Source organism: Pagrus pagrus (assembly GCF_965226575.1).
Source record: "Pagrus pagrus genome assembly, chromosome: 2".
Classification (NCBI taxonomy): Eukaryota; Metazoa; Chordata; class Actinopteri; order Spariformes; family Sparidae; genus Pagrus; species Pagrus pagrus.
The window spans coordinates 13,150,515-13,175,029 of record NC_140186.1 but is presented as its reverse complement, the minus strand read 5'-3'; the positions used below and the strand labels follow the sequence as shown (position 1 = coordinate 13,175,029).

The 24,515-nt window shown below is 42.3% G+C and overlaps 1 protein-coding gene across 3 annotated transcripts in view; it reads right to left on the bottom strand.

Moving 5' to 3' along the window:
• Positions 1-3,801: 3,801 nt before the first annotated feature.
• Positions 3,802-24,515, bottom strand: part of cxxc4 (CXXC finger 4) — a 76,036-nt gene continuing 55,322 nt past the window's right edge. For all 3 annotated transcript variants that reach the window (XM_084376170.1, XM_084376169.1, XM_084376171.1), the window contains exon 3: positions 3,802-4,995. In XM_084376170.1, coding sequence (XP_084232296.1) covers positions 4,951-4,995 — 45 coding nt within the window. In that variant the 3' untranslated portion in view covers positions 3,802-4,950. The remainder of the gene's footprint in view (positions 4,996-24,515) is intronic.

The window sequence follows — 24,515 nt, the reverse complement described above, 5'->3', positions numbered from 1 at the left end:
TTGCTTTTCTTGGAGTCGGTTGGAGCTAAAAAACGAGTGAATATTAGACAGATATTTGGACAAATATATGACTCTAAGAGGATGATAAAGCTTTCGCTGACAGCATCATGGAAAGGATGCCTACCGAGATAGACCTTTTTGCTCTCATCAAAGCCACTCCATTGACAGACTCCATTGTCATTTTGTCACTGCAAAACACGCTTCATCTCAACTTGACAGAAACAAAGTAAAACTCACCAAAATCATCTTTGTTCGTCTTTCCGCTGTTCCAATTCTAGTTTGGTCAAATTAAACCCTTAATCCACCTCATTAGAAGTGAAAATATTCTGGCCCTACACACTGTTTCCTCACAGCAAAGCAGTGAGTGATTGTTGGAACAGTTGAAAGACGAACCGAGATGGTTTTGGTGAGTTTTGCTTTGTTTCTGATGTGTTTGTCTCTGCAGATTGGAGTCTGGTGGCCTTGGTGAGCGCGATAGCAGCTGTTTCCGGTTAAATTAAAGGGATCTTACTCTTTAACATGAAGGTCTATCTCTGTAGGATCCTTTCTATAATGTTGTCAGACACTTACAATAACAATCTGAGCTTGTCAGCGGCAAAAAACAAGTGCTTTAATTGGACATACGATGCACAATTGCCAGTATCAATCTAGGACCAGTCTAAAAAAATTGTCTGTTCCCATTAGTCACTTAGACACAACCAGAATTGCCGCCTCTTGGTTGACTCATCAGTCAAACTGCTGTTCCTGAGCTATGGTATCGAATAACGGCCGTTTTTCACAGAATTTGATGATGTCACAGTGAAGCTGACCTTTGACCTTTTGGATATTAAATGTCATCATTTTATCCTTTCAGACATTTGTGTAAAATGTTGTCGTAGTTACCGTATGAAGTCTTAAGTTACGGCCAAATATCTGTTTTCTGGGGTCACAGTGACCTTTGACCACCAAATTTAATCAGTTCATGCTCGAGTCCAAGTGGATGTTTTGTGCCAAATTTGAAGAAATTCCCCTCTAGGCGTTCTTGAGACATCGTGTTCACAATAATGGGACGGATGGATGGACATGGACTTGCAATCACTGGCACGGAGGAACAAAAACATGGGAAAATAGGGTCCAGATTGAAAAATACCTAACTAAATCTTTGAAAATAATTCTGGTGTACTGGATCTTAGATTTGCAGTTTTGGCTATTAGTTCAATTAACAACTCCAGTCAACAATTCAGCAATTAACTGATGAGACACGAATGTGAACAAAGTAAAACAAGGCAAGAGACACAAGCAGAAAAATGATCAGACAGACAACAGCGAGCCAACATCCATCACAGTTTACAGACCGTCTTTCTGGTTGGACTTTGTCCTACTGTTGCTTATTGTAGTTTTTGGTTTTCCTGTACAGTGAGGGATTATTTGTGTCGGATCATGTTCTTCACCCCGTCTGGTTTATTTGTATAGGGGTTTCAGAGGTTAACCTGGTGAACAAAATGTTATTATAAATGATAGAAATGACAACCAACGACACAACAATGAGACCCAGGTTGGATCCTTTTAGGCACAGTGAATGAATATAAACCCGACGTTTTTGTCCTCTCAAATACCTCTTTTCATGGCGATGATAGGTCAAAGTCAAAGTCTTGTAATGCTTTTCAAGAGTGAGGGAACGATTTATTTTTTTTGGTGACAGAAATGAACGTTCAACAGTTAGCTATGATTGTGTGAGGTTCGCACCCTGCTGCTGTCAGATGTCTGAATGACACTATGACTCTGGGGTGACACCTGCAGCAGGATCTGCTGGATCTCTATCATATTTTAAACATGTTTTCACTAAAAATGGAGGATGATGCCTTAACTTTGTATTATTTATGACCAAAAACACATCATTCATATTTAAATGGTCACCTTATAACCTAAATATGACATTTTAATAGAACATATTTGACTTTTTTGGGGAGAAAAAACATTTTGAGTTTGAAATGGTACCACCCTCATGGTAGTGATTAGCCTAGCATAGCATAAAGATGCCACAGAGTCAAACAGTGTGCCAGGCTCTCACCACAGTTAAAAAATACACCCACCATCATCTGTAAAGCTCACGAACACCGTGTATCTCATTTATTTCTGCAGACAAACAACCCTAACCCTTATGCTAAGTTAGCTGACGCCATATTATTGCTCCGTATGTAATAGGGTTCGAAGGTAACTGATGGCGAGATGTTTCAGAGATCCTTTATTGATGAGAAGAGTGTTCACTCATAGTGGAAAAAATTAACTGAAGCAAACTGATAACATTGCCAAAGATCCTTGATTAATTTACTTGAGAAGATGGTTTACTCTGTACATATTTTAGACACAAACCTTTGTGACAAACTGAATTTCTCTTTTGTTGTTGATTGTTGAAGGGTGGTATTTTTTGTTGAACGCTAGAGTATTTATTTTAGGCGAATATTATTTGAGCTTGTCGAACCCTAACCCGCAAGTAGCGCCAGGATAAAGTCAAACTGCTGTTGTAAAATACACATGTATATTTAAAGTAGAATGTGAAAATGTAAACGTTAGTTGTCGGGGCATTAAAGTGCTGACATTTTTTAAAATCGAATCGAATCGAAGCAAACTGTCGCTTCCCCTGCTGACCATAATGACTGAATGCAGGTTTAAGGCATGTCTGTATTGCATTCGATTTTCAGACTCTAAAGGTTAATTTCTATGTGATATCTGTAACATCCTACAGTCTAAAAAAAAGTAATTTGTGAGACAGTCATTGTCCAAAACACATTGGCTTCAACCTTTAGACCCATGAGGATTGAGGATGTGTCTTATACACAACTTGCTAATATGGCCGTGCTACATCCTTAGCCTCCGTCTCTGCCTGTCTGAAGCAGGAAACTAAACATCACTGGGGCCTGAGGACTTTAAATCCCAGTTCCAGAGCACAGAGTGGGAGGTGGGAGGTGGGGGGGGATTAAAGAAAGCTGTCTCTGATGTTATTTAATCTCACAGGCCAGGGAGTGTGCGAGCCAGTGCGCCCTGATGCACGTTATCAACCTCTGATGACCAGCGAGGGGGATTGGGCGCCTCAGACGCCACATTGCCGCCAACGCCGCCACTACAGAGCACTTCAAGTCATCTTCCCGGCTGGCCCTAACCAGTCAGCAGCTCAATTTGGGTGATGGCAAGCGTGCTCAGTCAGGGGAGAAGTCGGTCCCGGATGATTTCCTCCTTCTCTGCTCGTTCTCCTCAGCATTGACGCCCCTCCCCACCTCAGCTATAGCGCCCAAATGTGCCTCTGTCCTCCCTTTCCCTCCCACTGTCCTCCCCCCCCTCTCTCTCCCCATATAACTCAGTTGCTCAAGCTATCTCAGGAACCTGTCTCGCTTCACCCCCCCTCAAACCCGCCATCCTCCCTTCTCTTGCTCCCCACCCCATCTCCCTGTGCTCCCCCCCAAGTGCATTCCAGCATGACAAACCACATGGGATTTCACTAGTCCTTTAAAGTCTGCTGCCTCTGGGAACCACTCTTCTCCGTGCAACATTTTAGTATTCAAGGGAATACGTGACTGGGGAGGCAACCAATGCTGTTATATTCCTCCCGTCTCCTCCTGGTTGTTATTTCAGTTGATGCTTTGCGGGAGAGAGAGAGAGAAAAAAAAAAAGGGAAATCGTTTTTTATCAGGTGATCGTAATTGATCACTGATTTTTCCTTTTTTTTTCAAGCACCGGTGGACTTATTCTGCTGTCTTCGGCGATTCCTCCACATCAAACATTTACTGTCAAGATGTCTTTTACTGAAGTCATTTTTTTTTTTATTTTAACACATAAAAGCATCACAACAACAATATACAAATTCTTAGTAATCTTTAAAACCAAAACACATTTACACATGCAACAATAGGGTTTAAGACAATGAGTAACTTATTGAATAATTTTGTTTTTGGAATGTGTTAACGTTACTTTGCAGGAGAAAGGACTGTCGTTCAATCCAGACTATCCCGTAGCTCCAGAACAACATCTGATATGTCAAATATGTATAGTGTACTGTAATTAACTCTAAATTTGAATGTTTTCAACATAACATACAGTTCCTTTACTGGCAGTACTCTCTACCTTTTAGACAGTTACAACCTTTACTGATCCAAACTGAAAAAGAAACTAAAAAAAGCTTTGATGGTTTTGTTAAAAAAAAATATGTACTTCAATCATCTTTGTGAATATGACCTTCAGACAGCCGGCTGACTCATAAACGTCTGGCGCTGTCACAATCAAATGACGCCCAATTAGATTTTAAAGAAGTGCGACTCACCACACAAGACAATGTGCCCTGTTCCCCTGTGAGTCCACTCGAGTGACGAACAAACAAGTCCGTCACAGAAGCCCCGCCGCCGTCCTTCGTGTCATCGTTCTCAACGAGACACCTCGCACCTTAACGTCGGCGTGGCATTTAAAAAGTGTGGTTTTCAGATGAAGCGAGAGGAAAACTAGAGGATGATTCAGTTTGGTGACATAATTCAAGAGTCAACAGAAATGAGAGATTGAAGAATAATCAACAGAATAGATTATTGCTCCAGAGTAAAGTGTGTTGTGTTTGTTTTATCAATCCTTGTGGCCTCTTCTGTGTGACGGATTCATTATGATTGTATGATTGTCTGTTTGAGTCCTTTACATAGGATTGGCTGCAAAACCTACAGCCACAACACTGGAAACACATTCATAGACACCAAAAATATACATTATGATACTGTCAAAAGGTACAATAATTACACAGAAAAGGAAATTACAGAGTTAAAACAACACCATTATGTTTTCATTTATCTTTTTGTCTGTCCACTTTTCTTCTCTCGTCCTCCACAAATGTGTTGGGCGTGTTGGGCTCTGTGAACCCGTCAAGTGCTCCTGGCAGAGAGTCAAGAGTCCCACCTGCCCTCCTGCTGCTGGATGGGGCGGCCGTGTCTCGCCTCTCTAAAAGAACCACCGAAAAGCTTCGCCGCTGTTGACCGGCGTCCTCTGCGGGAGACAAAAAGTGAAGGACACGTTTTAATTTGCAGGTTTCGAGGTCATGCCATTGTCATGCCACGTACTCTTAAAAGAAAAAAACAAGCATAGATTCAGAAATAAATGACACATTTGGAAGTAAATAATCAATATTCGGAGCAGTGCTGGATAACAGCAGGTTGAAATAGCGCAGGCGTTAAGTTAAATAAAAACCCAGAAGGGCGCTCAAAACGGCTATAAAGCACAACCACCAAACAAAGTATTTCATCAAAGAGCCAGCCAAGGTGATTACATCCACGTCCCACCCACACCCAAATAATCATTACGCTGGATGAAATATTCAATACAAATTCCCAAGAAGCAACAATGAGGCATTTAATTACTGTGAGCTCGAGCCGCAGTGAGGGGGAACAGTGCATCATTTCAATTTGAGCCCGCGCCAGCAGCCGCCCCTCCTCCTCCTCCCCAAAACCTCTATGGCAGAGTGACAGCCTCTCCTCTACGAAACTCATTTGGAAGTCAAAGACATAAAATACTGAAGTCTCCCACCAATCCCCATGACCAATTAGCACATTTTTTGATTATTTTTTTCGGCTGTTGACAGGGGGGGAAATAGTGCATAATCACAACTAAAATCACTTTAGTCTGAGTGGAGGGCAATTTGACATTTTAATACCAAGTGTCATCCGTGGCTCCTTACAGGCCTGATGAGGGCTGCAGCGCCAGGCAGCCGCCTACACTCAGCTTATACAGTGTGGGAACACATGTAGACACTATGTACAGTGTACAGTAGGACTGGGCAATAATTTAATATCCACGTACATTAACATTCGTTTGTGATCATGTCACGTTCTTGTTCAACCAAATTCTGCTAAAAAGAGACAAATAATGATTTAATTAAGTTTTTAGTTTTACATGTGTGAAGAGTTGTGTCTAATAAGAACAGCAAAGCTAAAACAACTGGTCAGTAAATCAATTAGTTAACTGGCAGGAAATCCATGAGCAACAATTTTTAACTATTGATTAACCACAAGTCAATTTTCAAGCCCCTCACATGCAGAGCTCTCCTGTGGTTTTATACAGTAAACTGAATACCTTTGGTTTTTGAGCTCCTGACAAAACAAGCGATTTGTGATTTAATAACATCACCTGGGCATGTATTTTCTTTTATATCTTTCTTTCTGTCTTTTTTTGTGCTATTTTCACTTCAGTAGTCGATCATGACAATAATCATAAGTTGCAGCCCTAGATTACAGGGGAGCACAATTGATTTAAATGAGCATTTGTCTCATTGTTTGTCATATAATTTGACGCAATTGCTTAAAGGGGCACTATGTAGTTTTGGAGAGGAAATTCAAACTCAGATTTCTAATATTTACAATATTAATGAGGTAATAATACTCAGAAATATATATATTTTTCCATAAGTGAATAAACAAGCTGTTCTCAGAGGAAAACAAGGTCCCCAGAACACTGTTTGAAGGTAGCAAGGTGGCAGGGTCCGCCAAATGTAAACAAAGTAAAACAATATGAAACTGTGTTGTCCTTTAAGGTCAGTTTGTTTTCAGTCATGAAAACAAAGAGAGTTTGTTTATCAGATCTTTTGCTTTAAAATGTCTTCCCTAAAACTACACAGTGCACCTTTAATCTAATTGTGATATGTTGACTAACCTTTCTTTTTTCAGGCGTTTCAGTCGAGTATAAACAATATATGGTACATGCTGTACAATGTAAGTCCAGTAAGTGTTCTCTGACATGACTTCATGACACTTTTCAACCCCGGTATCAAACCAAATAGTGTAAAGCCTGATTTATGCTTCTGCGTCGCGGCAACGGCATAGCTACGTTGTCGACGCAGACCCCTACACCGACCCTGCGCCGTAGCCTGACGTGTGCCTCCAAAAAATCCTGACTACGCGTCGCGTCGACGCGTCGAGACGCGAACGGCAAGGACTGTGATTGGTCCGCTCAGAACGTCATTTCCGGCAGTTGCTCTACCGGTCAACAGTATAACAACACCGGTTGGCGGTGAATTGCAGAACAACGCGTTCCCTCGACGCAGAACTTCGAATGCTCAATGACGGCGTAGGGTCGACGACGTAACTACGCCATCGCCACGACGCAGAAGCATAAACTAGGCTTAACAGACCCACTGCTTCACTGTGTCACCATCTCGTCGGGCCTCGCCTATCTGTGAAAACGTGGTCACGTTCCCAATAACAAATGAGCTACGTCCAGTTACATTTTTTTTTTATAATGGTACCAAAACTACTTGATTAGAATTAGGAAAAGATCACTGTCTTGTGTAAAATAACTTCTTCTTTCTCAAAAAAGTCACCACTAGCTGTTTGCCTCATGCGGGACTTGAATCCTGGCCACTTGGGTGGAAGCCCTATTAATAATCTGCCCGGTCGTCCCTAACCTCCTCCGAAAGAGGACTTTCAAGCTCTTTGAATGGCTGAGTCTTTGTTTTCAGTCATTATCATCCCCCGCTGGTACTGCCACTTCATACAAGCGTACTTTTCACGTCCAGGCGAGCCAAACCGTTCCCCTCACTGCTGACCTCTAGTGGATCTATTAGATGCTTTGACATGAGACGAGGCGGCACGTATCCACGTTTGTGTATCCAAATTTGGCCTTTCACCCATTTCTACAAACGCTCACAGTTATACTTTTGTTACATTGAAGTCGGAACTTGAAGACAGTTGCATAATAACCCAATTCACAAACAGCACTTTACAGCGATTTCAGATTTCCCTCGTAAACAAACCATAATGGATCTCAAAGAGGCAAAATATTTTCTGAATACGTGGTCAAAAGTGTGGAGACATTTCAATCTAACAAATGTGAATTTGGCCAATAGCGCTGACAGAAAAACACCAGCCCATGATGGCGGGCATAGGTGCATGATTCAGGGTTTACATAACAGACTTTGTAGTTCGAGAAGAGACCACTGGAGTAACTGCTTTACTTTACTTAACAAACGAGCCCAATAACAAGTAATTAGAAGAAACATGGAATTAATAAATGACAGAAGAAAGGTCTGCAAACTCCTCATCTAATGAGCCTATCAGCACCTGTGTTTATTAAAGTGATTACCTCCAACAATAACAACAACAAATCATCCACGAGCCCTCACCTACTTTACCTGTGTGGTTAGTCATTACTTAGATAAAACAATAGAGGAGGTCTTTATCATCATATATCGGACCATTTTTCCTCATCGCTGTAAGTCTGTCAGCTGCATGTAGACAGGTGCTGGTCCGTCGTAACACGAGCTTGCGACACATACATTCCTTCCTACGTGTGTGGAAACCATTTGCCATTTTTTCACACCACATTAAGCAATTACTATTATCCTTCCAAGTGAATAATGGAGGGACCCGGAACAGCAGGATACCATCATCACCAATTTAAAGTCACGGCTGAAATGAAACACCATCACGTTTTTGAGGGGTCGAGACGCTCTCACAGATCTCATGTTTTCCTTTTTTTCCCCCTGATTGCAAAGAGCTCTGAGGCCTGCCGCCCCTTGTGACGTCACCATAGCTTGATAAATTGTGTGTTTTTTGTTTTTTTTTGGATGCAATTAGGGTTTGGTAAATATATTGTTACAGCTGTTATTAAAGACATTTCTGCTCTTTTAAGACATTTGATTGAGGAGAAAAGCAGAGAGGACAAGTATAAGTGAGTGGCATGATATTTTTTACCATGAGTTTATATTGAATTTTAATCATTTGAATGTGTTTGTTGTGATCCTATCTAGGTAAGTAGAAAACAAAGTGTGTCGTCAACTTTCACACATGGATGATATGGGTACGGCTTTCTCCAACAAACTGATCTTTTTCAGATTTGGTTGTTTTCTTTTGTATTTTGACAGAAAACCACGGGGATTATACTGCACGATTGTAACCTGTAAATTTAATTAAATCGCACTCAGTTGGCGGTTTATGATGAACACCTACAGTAGCTGTGTGGTGGACAAAATAACAGAAACACCTGTCAGTATACGACAATATAACTCAAGAGCACCACAAATGTGACCTTACAGATGAATCAACGCCTCTTGTAAATTGGAAATCATAACCTCTGTGAAAGTAGGATGTGTTGCAGGGATGCTGCATCAAATTGCATTCACTTTTGCAAGGTAACTAATAGCACATTAGTTTATGTTTCTCAGATAAAATCAATGGTTAGGGGTTACATGGGGATGCAACCAGACACTTCTGGCAGCAAGATTTGAGTTAGAGACATAACCAACATAAAAAAAAAAACATATTCTCAAAGACTGGAAGACACCAACTCCACCGTGCTTTAGAAAAGGGTTGCATGAAACTTGTCTCGGTTATGGACATAGAGCAACAGCGGTTTAATAATTTAAAATGTCAACATAGAAGAGTAGAATCCTGGTTCGTGTTTCAACATTTGGACTGTTCTGCTCTATTTTGATTTTGTTTGAAACAAATCCTGATTATTGCATTTAACTAACACATGTAGATGGCATATACTGCTATGAGCTTTCGTGTCCTCTTTTTTGTGGTTTTATTTGACAGGATAGCCTAAAGAGAAAACAGAAAAACGGGATGAGATAGAGGCTGACTGGCATGCAGCAAAGGGCCACAGGTTAGATTCGGCTGAATGGTCTACCAACTGAGCTACCAATGTGCCCCGTTTGAGTGTATGTTTAAGTTGGGTTTTGGGTATTGATTTATATGTTGTTTTTCAAAATATGACAATGAAAAAAAATGTGCTAAAGACACAAAGCCTGTAAGACAAATATGGGAATCTCACCAAACACATTCCTTAAAAAAAGAGACCAATAAGCTTCAAGAACTTCCTTTTAAACAACGTAACACGTGTTTCAGAGCCTGATGACTACTCCTCCTAATGGGCACAGGGAAAAGAGCGTGTACACTTCAAATGTTGTAGACGTCATATGAACATCATGGCGCATCCACACTTTCAGCCTTTGAATGCGATGCGAGAGCCGAGGCAAAAAAGAGAGAAAGGGGAGGTGAGAATGTTTATCTTGATCCATATTCTCACATTGATCAGTCCCTGGTGGAAGTGCGGCTCGCCAGAGACAATAATGACCCTGATCTGGGCACTCGGCATGTCTCTGTTTTGTTAAGTTCCCGCTTTATCGATCCAGTGTGGCTCCTGAGTGCTGCTTGGATTCACTCCCAGGCCTCCTCGCCTCGGCACACTGCAGTGACCGGGCACAAAGAAGGCTCAATTAGCACAGCCCCGCGTCGTCTGCTCCCCAACCTGCATGCGCCTTCAAAATCACTCCATCAACCGCCGGGGAGAGGGGGGGGAAGATACAAGAATACAGAACCAAGCAGGGGAGAGAGAGTGGAGGAAAAACAGAAGAGTGAAAGGTGGGGAGAAGGTAAGGGTTGATAGTGTTACACCAGGGACACGGGAGCAACACCGAGGTTTCACCTCAAATCAAGACGCTGTGGCAGCAGCTCAGCCTCACGTCAACACCGCCGCCTCTGCAGCAGAGCATACATAACAACCTGGCTACAACGACACACAGCGGGAAAGACAATTTCCCGCTCTGGCAATGAATGCACACGACCGAGTATTGAACTGACTGGAGGAGGAGGGAGAGATTTCTCCAGACCTCAAATTAACCCCACCACACCACCACAGTAGGCAGTGTATTGTAAGTGTCTGCCGGTGGCTTTCGGTGATAACGACACAGTAAAACTGACATGTGGTGGAATAATTCTCTGCTGATTCTGGCGAGGCGGCGTGAGGTCTCTGGGCAGCCATGACACCCTGTGATCCTAACTCAACCTGGCAGGTGCAGTTAATGCTGAAGCCTCGTCGTCGTCTGATTGAGACGAGGTGGTGGAAAGACGGCGCCGGCAAGAACGGGATGTTGAATCGTAATCAGGCCGATTTGTCTCAAGGAGCTTCTGAAAAAAGCTGCTCCACGACATAAACCTCCACCCACAATCTTAAACATCCAGGTTAGGGCCAATCCTTCCCTATCTGTTCCACACAAACAATAAAAACACATGAACGGTCCTAAACCCCTGGCCCACCCCTGCCCTGCCCCTCCTCTCCCCCTGCAGCCTTGGCGTCACACTGAGCCGGGGCCAGAGATAAACCACTCAAGACGATGAGGATGATAATGGCAGACGCCGCAGCGCCTCAAAATTCAATCAGCGCTGGGACGTCAATGCGGATGAGTGTAAAAGTGAAATATGCTCGCCGGCGTGTGTTAAAAGACGCCACACAGGGCTCGCAGAAACAACAACGAGCGATGAAGAGGACGATGAGAGAAAAAGCAAGAGAGAGGGAGGGAGAAAGAATGAAAATAATGTGTCTCTACTACTCTGCTTCCCGGCACAATCCCACTGGCATTCTGAGCAGCCCTACTTTAACCACAGACTGTGAATAAATTACCCTTTTGAACTCGGGGTGATTGCAAATGTGCCCCGGTTTCTCTTGAGACATGTCTGGCACTAACCCTCAGCTCTATGCTTCCAGCCAGCCTTGTCACAGACCCCCATCCCTCCCTCCCTCCGACCAACACACACACACTCAAGGCACACACACACAAGCATGCACAACATCATAAAACTTTTAATTCACCATAATTACGGGTGGCTTTTTTTTTTTTTTTCCAGCCAACTACACAGTCTCTCCCTCCCCTCCGCTCTCTTTTTTTCTGTCTAGGAATTCTCAAGAAGATCTCATACTCGGAGATTAAAACACTGTGTTAGAGATGAGGAAGTATCCTATAGTGGCAGATCTGAGTAGAGATGGAGTGGATAGAGACAGATATAGGGGGGGAGACAGGACGGGAGGAATCTCAGGGAGAGACGGTTGCACTGGGCAGGTTGAATAGCAGCCTGTGGGTGCTGATGTGTTTCAGAATGCTCATTATAACACATAGCCCATGCATTACCCTGACAATACCCATAATTTATTAACTTACAGACCGGGAACCAGGCCACTTTTCAAAACCGCAACCCTTCGGATGCAGCTCTGACAGGCTGCGAACAAAATATATATAAATAAATACCACTCGCCCTGACACACAAACTGTGGCTGACACTGTTTTAGCTGTCTGGACGCTGACTTAAAAGGAAAGAAAGGAAAATAATTTCAAGTCACTTGCATGTGAAATTCGCGTGCACACCCAGGTCAGCCAATTTGTTTTCTTTTTGCAACCTTGCACCTCGCAAGCCCCCCAAAATAAATCAAGACACGTCAGAACTACAGTCGGAAAAGTTAAGCCTGTGATCATTTCGCTATAACATGACACCACGCGGGGAAATGACTTTGATTATTTTCTTATAGGCAAAACTGGTGGGGAGGCAGACAAAACTAGGGAAGAGTGAGGAAAGAGCATGTTTCATCAGAAGGAAGGGAGGAAGGAAGGAGGACTTTGGGAGCCAGCCAAACATTCAGGGCTGATCTCCAGCTCTAAGAAAGAGAGAGAGGCGGGAGGAGGGGGGAGAAAAAGTTTCAGCAGTGCAGTCAGCCTTAACTGATGTGTTATATATTGCCTGTCACTTTATTCTGCAGGAATATTGGGGCGTTGCCAAGCTCAAACCTGGAAGGTATAGCAATCCATCACCTGCACTGTTACCGGCGTTGGTGGGTGGGGGTTGAAATCTCATCTCGAAGCTTGTAGCCAATATTCTAGCCACCCAATGCCGTTTATAAAAGGTACCTCTCCAAGGCCGCTATCACGGACAGACCAGTCATCTAGTCATCCACACGCCGCTGCCCCCCGCCCTGCATCACAACACCGTAACGCAAACAGACTCTGCTCTGCGCAAGAGCTTATTCCTTGGATGTTATCTGAGAGAATCATCAATTTAAAGATTAATTCTGCCGATAGTGAGTAAAAAAAAATAAGCTGACTTTAATGGAATATGCATTTGCTGTGATGAAATCATCTTTCTGCTTGTTTACGAGCAGAAAATGTTTGTTTCAGTTGGCAGGCAATTAATTGTTAATGGCAATCTAATTTTTAATATTTAAAGGCGCAGTACAGAAGCAGAGTTACACATACAGAACAAAATGACGGATAAAAACATCTTAGATCTAAATTATTATAATATTACACGTCCAATTTGTAAGAAAGTTGATTTTTGAGTCCCAGTCCCAACTCGTCAAATACAGATGCTTTGGGATTGTAGGTCAGGTCATCGTCAGTATTTGAAGAGTTGGGAATTTATTTTTTAGTTTTTGCAAATTGGATCTTTAAAGCAACAAGATGTAACTTCCTGAGAAAAATAGCTGGTTGTTGAGTCTCATCCTCAGATCGTCAAATACCGATGCTTTGAGTTGGAAGGTCGGGTCGGACGCCAACCCAAAGCGTCAACATTTGGCGACATCAACACGATAGAAATATTTCAATTTTCATGATTATCATTAATATCGCAATGTCGCAACAGCCCTATTAGAGACTTCAACAAATGTCACATAATCATGATTTTAATACTTTTTTCAGTGAAAATAAAAACGGCGATACAAAAATAATCGTTCCCACTAACTGTGAATCATATCGCAAACTTTAAATTCTCTCAAAATAACAGTGACGTTATTTCTTTTTATTTGTAATTTTGCCTACAATTCAGAGGAGAATATTCTACTTTTAACTCCGCTGACATCTTTTGGAACTGAAATATACCTTTAGGGGAAAGTTCGGTGGCTTTCTCCCATGCAACAAAAACAAAAACAGTTTCTTCTTGACTGATCTTTGCACTGATCCTGTGCTGAGTGTCATGTTCACAGCCAAAAGTGTTTTTTTTAATTAAACACCATCCCCTAGATCATTAAATGTTTACAATCTTCACAGTTCGCCCAAATTACAACTTTCAGAAAATGGTAATAACATCACCAGCCACAGAAATATCAGTTTCTAAAGCGAATAAAAGATAGACGACAGATTTTTGCAGTTTGTTAAATGATACAAATCTGCTCAATTTCTAATACTTATAACCAAAATATTCATGTCTTTTTATTGCTTTTGTGCCGCCTCATCATCACTAGAGAAATACAAGGTTATTGGGGCAGCAGTCAGTAGAATGAGAGGTGCCTGTAGTGTGTAAGTACACAAAGGTCACACAGCTACTCACAGTCAATACCATTCATTTTTACTCACAAGTGCCATAAAAGCTGGTCTAAAATAAATCAGATTTTCCAGGTGACCTCAGAAGCGAGAATCTCCGCGGGCTATAGATCAAAAGGTTGGGAGTGAGTCTTCATTGTGTATTTAACCCTTGCAATTTTAATCTCATAGTCTTTTCCATGAAGGACTTAAAGTCAGAGATATTTACAAATCAAGTGGAATACCATAAGCTATTTCTTTCCACCTTTATCTCCTTTAACTAGCTTAGACATTCAGACTCCCTCTTGAATATATGCTCACAACACTAATGCTCACAGACAAAGATACCAAGTACACCAATGTCCTGATTGTGTTCCAGCACTGAAATACAGCTACAATCTTTTAATTCAAGGTCCGGCCTCGCACCAGGCATTGCGTTCGAGCAAATCAAGCTAAGTGTATTGCGGATGTTTGTGAGTAATGAGGAATTTGGGAGTTTTTTGCTGACTAGGCATGTATGAAGTGGGAGGTAGAGGCTGGGTGCGGGGGGGGTGGGTGGTGGTGTATGATGGTGTGCTTAAGAGCTGTGCCTGGGAGAGGCGGGGTGGTCACAGGGGGGAGATTAGGCTGAGGGGCAGCGAAGGAAAACCAAATCCATCTCCATCTCAGAAACATCCTAAAGCAGATTACTTACTTCAGTGGGAGAGGGAAAAGAGGGAGGAAGGAAGGAGAGAGAGAGAGAGAGAGAGGGGGGAGCACGGGAGCATGAGATGGATGAGGGAGCAGAGGAGGAGGAGGAGGAGGAGAGAGCGAGCAATTAGCATAGATGCAATTCTGGCACAGTCCTCTGACTTGATATTTGACCTTCTGCAAGAGTCTTGCCAAATATCGCCTGAGAAGCGCAGACGGACCATATGGCAAAGTGCTGCTGGAGGCTGAGTGCAGTGTGACTCCAAGCCTCCGTATGCTAATGGGGGAATGTAATTACAGTGCAGTATTCCTGTAGGACGTATATTTTACTAGCCCTCCATAGGAGCGGCTTTGCAGCGAGACAGGCCAAGCCTCAGTGGCTTCAGAGAAATACACTTTTTATCAAACAGGCAGCTATTGAGCAGACAGTGAAATGGAACGGGCCCAGTAAAACCGGGGCGGCACTGCAATGTGTCGCTTTATGAGGAAGTCGGTGTGTGTTTGTGGAAGTGGAATCACCTCCAGTCAAACGTTGAGCGAAATCCACGCTGAATCACATATGGAGGAAAGCTGCTCGAATCGCAAGCTGCTGCTCTCGCTTGGACACACCCCAACTGGTGATGTCACAGCAGATGTTTCCCATAAGGAGCCGACGGCAAAACACCTGCTGAGCCGGTGACATCACTGATTGGGGCGTGGCGTAAGCTGCAAGATGCTTTAAAGTTTCATACCACTGAGAATAAGGCGATACCAGGTTTTGTGACATCTGTTTGAATTCCTCCTTAACTCAGGTGACTGGGGAACAGGTGAGACTGAAGTAACTGATCTGAACTGTCTTAAATATCCAGAGACAGGAGGAAAAGTATGAATGAGCCAGCGTCCTTAATTTCAACACGCGTCAAACCATTGCAATTCCATAACTGGAGTTAAAAGGATTTTGGGGTTTAGGACTTGCATGCTTGTGCTTACATTATTGTATAAATCATTTACTAATTGTTTATATACTGCTTATAAATGCTATCAAAAATATTGCAGTAATATGCAAATAATTAGCATGTTTAGTTGTTCACATACAGATTACACATTGTTTGATGCTAAATTGTTTTTTCAATAATTTAACAAAGAAACATCAAAATCTGATTCAATGCAATCGATTCAATCCCAATGTTAAATGTTCGTAAAGTTGCTGTCAACATACTTTATCTGTATTCCCTACTCCTGAAAAATCAACACTAAAACACGAGCTGGGACACGCTGACTTTTACTACTGAACCAAAATCATTCCCTAACCCTGAGCAGGTGGCCCGAATCTAAAAATACAAGAGACACAGCATGTAAAACCTCCAACCATCCATCCCAACCTTCCCGCTCCAACTCCTGAGTAGACAAAGGCAGTCGCACAACCATGACCATTGAACATATTTCAGATCGAATGATGTTTCCTCCAAAAGTGTAGAAAAAGAAAATTAGGAATATCAAAATGAGGAGAAACAAGGTCCCAAAGTAACTGCTAACCAGTTACAGGTATCTACAACGTAGAATAAAGTCTCACACAATGCTTCTGTACAGTGGGAGATGTCTGGGCTAAAGGGAGCCGCTCTCTGCGTCCGAAACAACACTCAGACGCCATGCCTCTTCCATTTATCATGCATGGAGAATCCCTGCCCACACAGACGGAGGCTGAGCTGACCCTCGTAGGAAGAAGCTGAGGCAGCACCCTTGGGTCAGAGGCCGCCGTCTGTAGCTGAGATCACCTACCTGCTACTAAGTACAGCAGTGCCGGCCTCCATTTCAATTAGCTTCACCTAAGAATCCTCATCCGAGTGGAGCAATTTTACACAGCTCTGCTACAAAGCTAACCCTCCTCTGGGAGCGAGCCCTATATGGGAGACGGCGGCGAGGCTTTCAGGTGCTGCTGAGATTTCAGGAAAACAAAACAGAGAGATGCAGCGGCGAGGTCAATTGAGCTCTGAGACGGGAAATCAGAGCAGTGCGAGCAGGGAGAAGGGCAGGCGTAGCGGGATGGGAGCGGGGGAGGAGGGAGAAGATGAGCAGGACACGCGTTTGAGTGTGTAGATACCTGAGGGATCCGGTATGGAAATCCCCAATTTCTCAGCCAAGTTGCAGCCCTTTGAACAGCGGAAGACGTCAGCAAGCGCGGCGAGAAGCCATGTGGGTGTAACGAAGCGAGGGCTAAGCGAGGCAACATGCTGCCAGTTCTCTGAAATGTTAAATTGAAATGCAAAGTAGGAGCAGGCCTTCTTGTTTTGAGCAGATTTCTCAGCATCTGTGTGGGAGCCCTTAAACTCAGAAGGTCTATATGCAGAGCTCTGCATATTTACTGTAAATCAACATAATATTTAGGTTAGGCTTAGAAAATACACACAGCCGAAGTTGGATCTTTAATTGCGCTCACGTAATGGAGATCGAGTCAAATATTTCTGTGCATTAAACTCAGTGAGTGACAAAAATGTCAGTTCAGTAAACAAGATTTTGAAAGCGTGCAGCTAGTCCTTTCAGGTGCATTGCCTTTACTCTTTATGTTGCGTTCACCTTCATGCTACTTATTATCCAGAATGAACGAGCTAAAGATGCTACAAGTCATTAAAGGTTTAAGAATTGGATAGTAATGCAGAATTGAATAAAATTCCCTTTCATTTTTTCCATGTAAGGTGCCTCACAACTGGAGTATTTCTGCAGCATGGATGGACATGAAACTTTTGTGGTTAATTTCTCCCTCATTACCATCAGTTATGCGCCCTTAAGCGAGGACCTAACCCCACTTGCTTCAGTGGAGCTGCTCAGCGAGGTCAGACCGTGGCATGTCGTAGCTGGCAGCTTCCAGGTGCGACTGTGTGTAATTGTGCGGGCGCATTCCTGCAAAAGAGATTTGGGATCGGAGTTAAACTTCCCTGAATAAAAGACAAAAAATATCTAGTGCTGTGATAAAAAAAAAAGATAAAGGTACAAGACTGTGTGCGTTAAAAGGTAAGATGAGAAATAAACTATAACCCCCGAGGTGCATTTTGGTGAGAAACATCCGGTCACAGAGGGGAAAGCTAAGGATTACGCTGTTGAGAAAAACAATTTTGCAATCTGCAGTTTAAATGACTTCAGTCGCAGATTGATTCAATTTTGGATGAATTTGGAAACCATTGTTCTGCAGGGACGCAGCATTTTGATTATACTTCAGCTTAAATTCGTGCCTTCGACTGGCTACTTCTTTAGAGCGATGGCAGCTCTGAGGCTCATGGGTATTGTAGTATTTCGAGCCATCCGCCATGTCAACAGAAACAAAGCTGAAATAATTACAACTATTTTTTTTTTTAGCTTATTTTTTTCAGACTTTCCTCTAATCAAAGCTGTCCCTTTAAGGCTTAAAGGGACAGTTCACACCAAAATCAAGAATACATACTGTATTTTGAAGATATTTGTGAAGATATCGTCCGTAGAGATGTTCTCTCAAATATACTTTAGTGGAAATGTATGGCTTTTGGTGCTCAAAGTGCCAAACATTAACAATAACATTACTTATTCCCGTCTACTCATGGACGAGAAGCTAGCAAACTAAGCTATCTAACCCTAACATCGCAGCTCAGCCGGAGGACACCATTAATATTTATATCCTGTGCTGTCACGAGCACGAGCCTCGGAGCTGAGAAGACGCACACTTCCCTCTGCGCAGTGATACAGTTAGCGGGTGTGTAGCTCCATAGAAAGAAAAAATAGTTCCGACACGGAGCTGCTCACAACAGGTACTGTGGATTATCTTGAGGAACCGGGTCTTGATTTCTGGAAAGAGACATTGCTGTTGAGTTTTCAAAATGTGTTTTGGTGCTCTGACCACCACAAGCTGAGTGCCATCTCGTTCCATTATATTAGAGTGAAGGCAGACATCTCTACAGCCAATATCTCTAAAACTCGACAACTCACACCAAAACAATCTAGATGGATGAATAGCACTTCAAGTAAGAGGAAAAACATAAAATAAATAAATAGGAGTGGTAAGCAATAAAAACGTACTTATGCTACAAAAACTTAGGGTTTTCTTGTCAGACTTTGCTTCAATCTTTGTATTTCTTTTGTGAAGTACTGGACACATTTACTGCTTTGGGACTTCATTAAAATAAAGCACAGAAATCTCTCTTTGGCTGAACTGGACACGTATAACTAATGAAGGATCACGAGCAGATTGCTTTGTTTTAAAGCACGAGTTGCTCAGACACATCCTGCTTTTTCTTTTATACTTGTATAAAATGTATACCGTTTACATCTGTTCTGCTTTCCTGACAGGAATTGAATCAACCAAGCAGCTGGCTCGATGTGCAGGTCCGCACAATGCCAGGTTGACATTTGGGAGGTGTGCGCGAGACCTACGCTTCCCCATATTACTCACATTTATGTTTACCTAGAAGCATAATTCCAGTTTAAGGGGTCACATGCCAAAAAGATTGGGATCCACTTCACTAATCCATTTACATGTGATGTACAGGAAGCATTAATTTTGCTTTCTTGTATGTATCTGACACACACCTACAATAACCCTCCCTCCATAAGAAGAAAGAAAAACAAGGATTAAATTAATCTAGTTAAATTCACGAGACTAATATTACACCTGAAGCAACCTAAGAGGAAGTACGTAAGTAGGCTTTGGTTAAACTGGAAGGTGAAACCTGACAAAGATGAAAACAAGAGAGATATCGTTAGGAGAAAGCCAGTGGGCAATGTAATATGCTAAAGGCAGCATTTAAGACAGAGCTAATCCAAGCAGACTCCCCCCTGCTTAGTCATTCCAGCTCCACACTGATCAGACGGGGAAACCGGTCACAGTTTGTCAAAACACAGCTTGCACTGTGAGCAGATTGAAATCATTTCTCTACTCAACAGAACACCACAGACAAAACAGATCTTTTTAAGGAGTGACAACAAACCGAGAACAGCTCAGTGGTTTATCAGTCGGAGAGGACAAAGGGGCTCTCCGCTAAGGAATGAAAATATCCACCTGATGTCATCAACCGGTGCATCATAAATCCCATCCTTTTGCCTGGGGGCCACAGACTGACTTCACGCCTCTGTGACACTCTCTAACCCCAGGGTTTCTATCAGAAAAAAACCTTGAAATATCTTTCTGGGCATGGTGTCAGATGCTTGCCATGAAATATTCATAATGTGAGAGCAGAGCCACAATAGAGGTGGTGGCAGCATGCGAGGATTTGACTTGCAGAAACTGAGACGCTTTAACCACGTTGACCGATTTCTCCCGTCAGTTGTCACTCACAAATTGACTTTCACATTAAGTTTTCTTGGATGAATGGCACAAAGCCGGCTGTCATTTAAGCCTTTAACCTATAGATATAAACTCATTAGTGCATCTGCAGAGCTGCAATCCTATACGGCCTCTGTATATTACATTTAATCTATTTTGCCAACGACAATGAGATTAACATAGATTTAATACAGAGGGTTTTTTTTCTTTTGCAGTTCAATATCGTAACCTGTATGAAGCTACTCTGCATTTGAAACAGTTAAAGGGCCATTCTTACGTTTTTCTATGCTTCAAACCATCAACTATGCACAAAAACTGGGGAAACCTGGGATTTAAGAGTTTGCTGCTAAAAAAAAATAATGGCACAATCTGTCATCCAAAAGTAAACAGGGAGACACCCTGCTCCAAAGGTTCGCCCTTTGTCCTAAAATGGATCAAATCTTCAAATTAAAATCCAAAACACAGTTAGAACCAGAACCACTCATTATCATTCCAGGCATATCTGACGATGTTGAAATTAAGCAACATGCAGCAATGTTTCCTATCCTGTAGTCTCATTGTTGTAAAAAAAAAAACTGCTTCGAATTGATGTAACACAGCTGCTCTGTTGTTGTTAGCGGTGCTGGATCAGGCATGTGTGAGCTGCCCAATCAGAGGAGGGGGGAGGGCTTAAAGAGACAGGAGCCAGACAGAGGGGGAATAAGGTGCTTACAGCACTGGACAGTATGAGGAAACTGATGTTTTTTAGCATAAGAGCATGTAAACCTATTCTAGTGGTAACCTAAATAAAAGTATGAACCTAAAAATGTCTCCTTTATTTGTTTTTGGCAGCTGATCCTCAAACTTTTACATAGCAGATACTTCTATAAACACTTGCATCCACAAGGCAGACTTGAATTAAATTAGAGTACTTTTGTATAACTGCATTATCGTGCAAAGATGAGGTCACTTTAACCCTAATAAACACAGGCCAGTAGTTCTATTGTGATGAATAAAGTGTTTCAAACCAGTTTCTGCACACTCTCCGCAAACAATGAAAAAGCTTTTTTGAGGTCAAAAACTCAGGGTTTGCTTTAGAAAACTTTCAGCAGTGATGGGAAGTATGCAAATAACAGGAAGTTAAAACTGCTTTTGCACAGGTCTTGCGAGTTGGGTTATGAAAGAATGGCATTTTGTTAGGTTTGTAAAATTAAAAACATGTAGGGTTATTGCAGCCTACATGTAGCACACAGTTTGATTCAAAGTTAGCTCTGCCCTGGACCCTTACATTCACCGTTCTACAGTCAGTGAACCCCCACCACCAGGGTCAGACTAATATCATCATCTTAGGCAACAAGAAGCATCCAGTCAACCGGGCACGACGCAGGAAGCGTTTTGAACAGCGAGGAGAATTTTGAGGTTTGACTTGAGGAAAATCGATAGAAGAAGTGTAATTTAGTGGTCTGTCAAAGAGATCAATGTTGGAGTGAGAGTAAGAGAGGCACAGAGAGAGAGAGACGGCAAGTAAAGTGAAGGTGTAAACTGAAATACAAATCATCATTCTGAGAGCAGATCATCTACACTTCAGTCCCTGCTTGACCTCAAACTATTTCAACCCAGTGTTATGAATTAGCGGTGACTTGTCGCCCTCAGAAATCAGTCCCATTCGTCTATTAATTACAAACGCACACTTCAACATGATTGTAGAGTTTAGGTTAAGTTCTCATAAGTTTGTCAAACTCACACAAAGAAGAAAACTGATATAATCGCACATAAAATTAAAACAATTGTTATTACAAATCTGAGTCTTGTATGACTTGTAAACTACCTGGTGCTGTGTTTTGAGATGGCGTAATAACCAACACCATTGATTTTTCTTATCCCAAAGTCCACGCCAAAGATACGAGAGAATCCAGTATCATGGATTAAAGCGATTATTTCTTAAATTGGCTTATACCAACTTTCCCACAAACTTACCAAGACTGCAACTCTTCGATTATCTGGCACCACAGCGTTATCATTATCCGCACTAACTTTACTGTACTCGCTCATCCTGGTGGTTAACTTTATGGTTTACCGCTTTTAAGGACAATGTAGTAATGCCTAATAAGTATAAGTATGTAGGATACAGCCATAAAGAAAGCAAACACATGCCTGGAGGAGGAATCTGCCAATAGCGGATTGTCTGATCTGGCTCTTAATGTAAAATCTATCCTTTGCCACTTAACGCAATCAGGGCTTTATTTCTTCAATGGAAAGGGTTTTGTAAAAAGTACTACTAGCGTTTAACTTTCAGTACAGCAAAAAATATGAACAGAAATCAAAATAAATCAGGATCACATAGCTTTTTTCATGCAGAACAGAAACCACCTTGCTGTGATGCTCTGCGCTCACTGCAATCCCACGATGCATCCGCTGAAGACTTTTCTCTCACACTTTTTCATGCAGCCTCTCAGTAATGACGAGATACCTTTTAACTTCTCAGCCAGAGTCAGCATCAATAATTTATTCTCATCTGTTTAAAATTTAAAGTGCCACACATTAACGTCCTCCCGCACCTGCTCTTTCACGCTGTCCACCCTCCTCTGGGCTGCTTTCTACACCCCCCTCCCATCCCCGTCTCCCTCTCCCTCGCTCTCTCCTCGCGCTATAATAAAGACAATGACAATGAGTTCTCTTTCACCACTGAACCAGGGATGTTAAATCAAACAGGGGCAGAGGAGGCGGCAGACCACATAATGTAAGGGCATCGTCCAGACGCCTCTGATTACGCTTTGGCCTTAATTGGTGGCGGTGGCGAAAACGATGAATTCTTTAACAGTGCCGTGCGGTTGTGCCTTTCCGAGCACAGCAAAGGCCTGAGGAGGACAGCTACTTGGCACAAATGAAAGCTGACAGAAAATCCACACGGCACGACCAATCTAGGGGAAAAAGGGCATGACAATGAATAAGGGGGCCCCATGCTCTTAAGTAGCCGAGGCTAGCTCGCAGGGAAGATGTGTATAATTAAGCGGTCTGCATCGTGGTTCACATGGCAAAATCCTATTGTCTTGACAGGAGCTTAAGGTTGCCCTTTAGGTTGAGATGCGCCGCGGTGTACGGCCTCATTTCGCTCTTTTTTTTTTCACACTCCCCCAGACCTCTGCGACCAAATTAATCTGCAGTTTTAAAGCTTGAATAAATCCAGTAAGTTAGAGATCTGCAGATCTAAAGGCCGCCAGTCCCTCAGGCTTTCCCCTTTCTCGTTTTTTTCTTCTTCTTCTTTTTTTTTTTTTTATTTCTTTACCCCCTCTCCTTTGCCCACGGAGATTGGCTGGCAGCACTCAGTGTTATCTCCAGGGAGGCAAAGGTTGGGGGGAGGGGGTGAAGGCCACAGATTTGTCCTTATCTATTCTGAGCACACCTAAAACAAATTAGACCTGGCTGCCGTTGCTTATTTGGCTCCCGTGCTCTCATTAAGGAGCCGAATCCAAGCTATTTTCCTCAAGGTCCTGCTTCCTACCATTTTGGGCCTTGTCTTTTATCACAATAGCAAAGGTTTCTAGGCAGCCATGCCACGTTTTCATCTCGCCTATTTCATGTAGTCATATCAACACTGCACAAAGAACAGAGGCAGAGCGGGAGGGAAAGAACATCCCCCTTACTCCAGGATGCTGTTTTTCCTGCTCATGACTTGATGATGGCCTCTGACATTTGTTAATTGAAAGGAGGAATCTGTTCAATTGGATTTTTGTTTTGCCCTTTTCATGCTTTTTCTACTAATCCAACAGGAGCCCTGTTTGGATGTTGTTCTCTGAAGGCTTTTGATTTGTCTTTGCAATATATTGCACATAAAATACAGCAGCGGTTGCTTAGTCAAACCGTTCCCAACAATAGTTGGCACTTGTTATCCTGTGATTATGAGGACGCTATGTTTCTATTTAATTGTGTAGTTGTTAATCTGTCTGTAGGCCTTAAACTCCTGGTGCTTTTTAGAGAGTCATTTACAAGAAAAATCTTGTAAAAAAGACTAAAAATTAGACATGTTCATTGTACAACTCAAATCCACATGATGTTAATCTTTTCAAAGTCTGGTTGGATGTTAGATTGAAAAATGCAGTTTGACTGAAAGTCCTCCTGTTAGACTTCACACCACTGGTCAGACTTTTCTAATAGAAAACTAATATTTTTGTTGGACTTATTAAATGAAATGTCTGACAGCATAACACAGATAAAAATAGACACTAACTTATTTGACTTTAGTACAAACTGTACTAACCTCAACTTCTGAAAGGTCTTTTTTAAATATATAAACCTTTACTATTAGCTATCGAGTCTTTATTCCTCAATTTCAAGCATCATTGTCTTCTTTCAGAAGATTAATATTAACACTCGGGCTCTACTCGTCACAGTTTTCTTCAGATATCTCACTGAAGCATTATTATACAGTTATAGCTACAAATCCAAAGAATATCTGAAACGTTATACCAGCCGTCAGGTCTTTAATTCATGAAACTGTTTATGAAGGCAACCCAT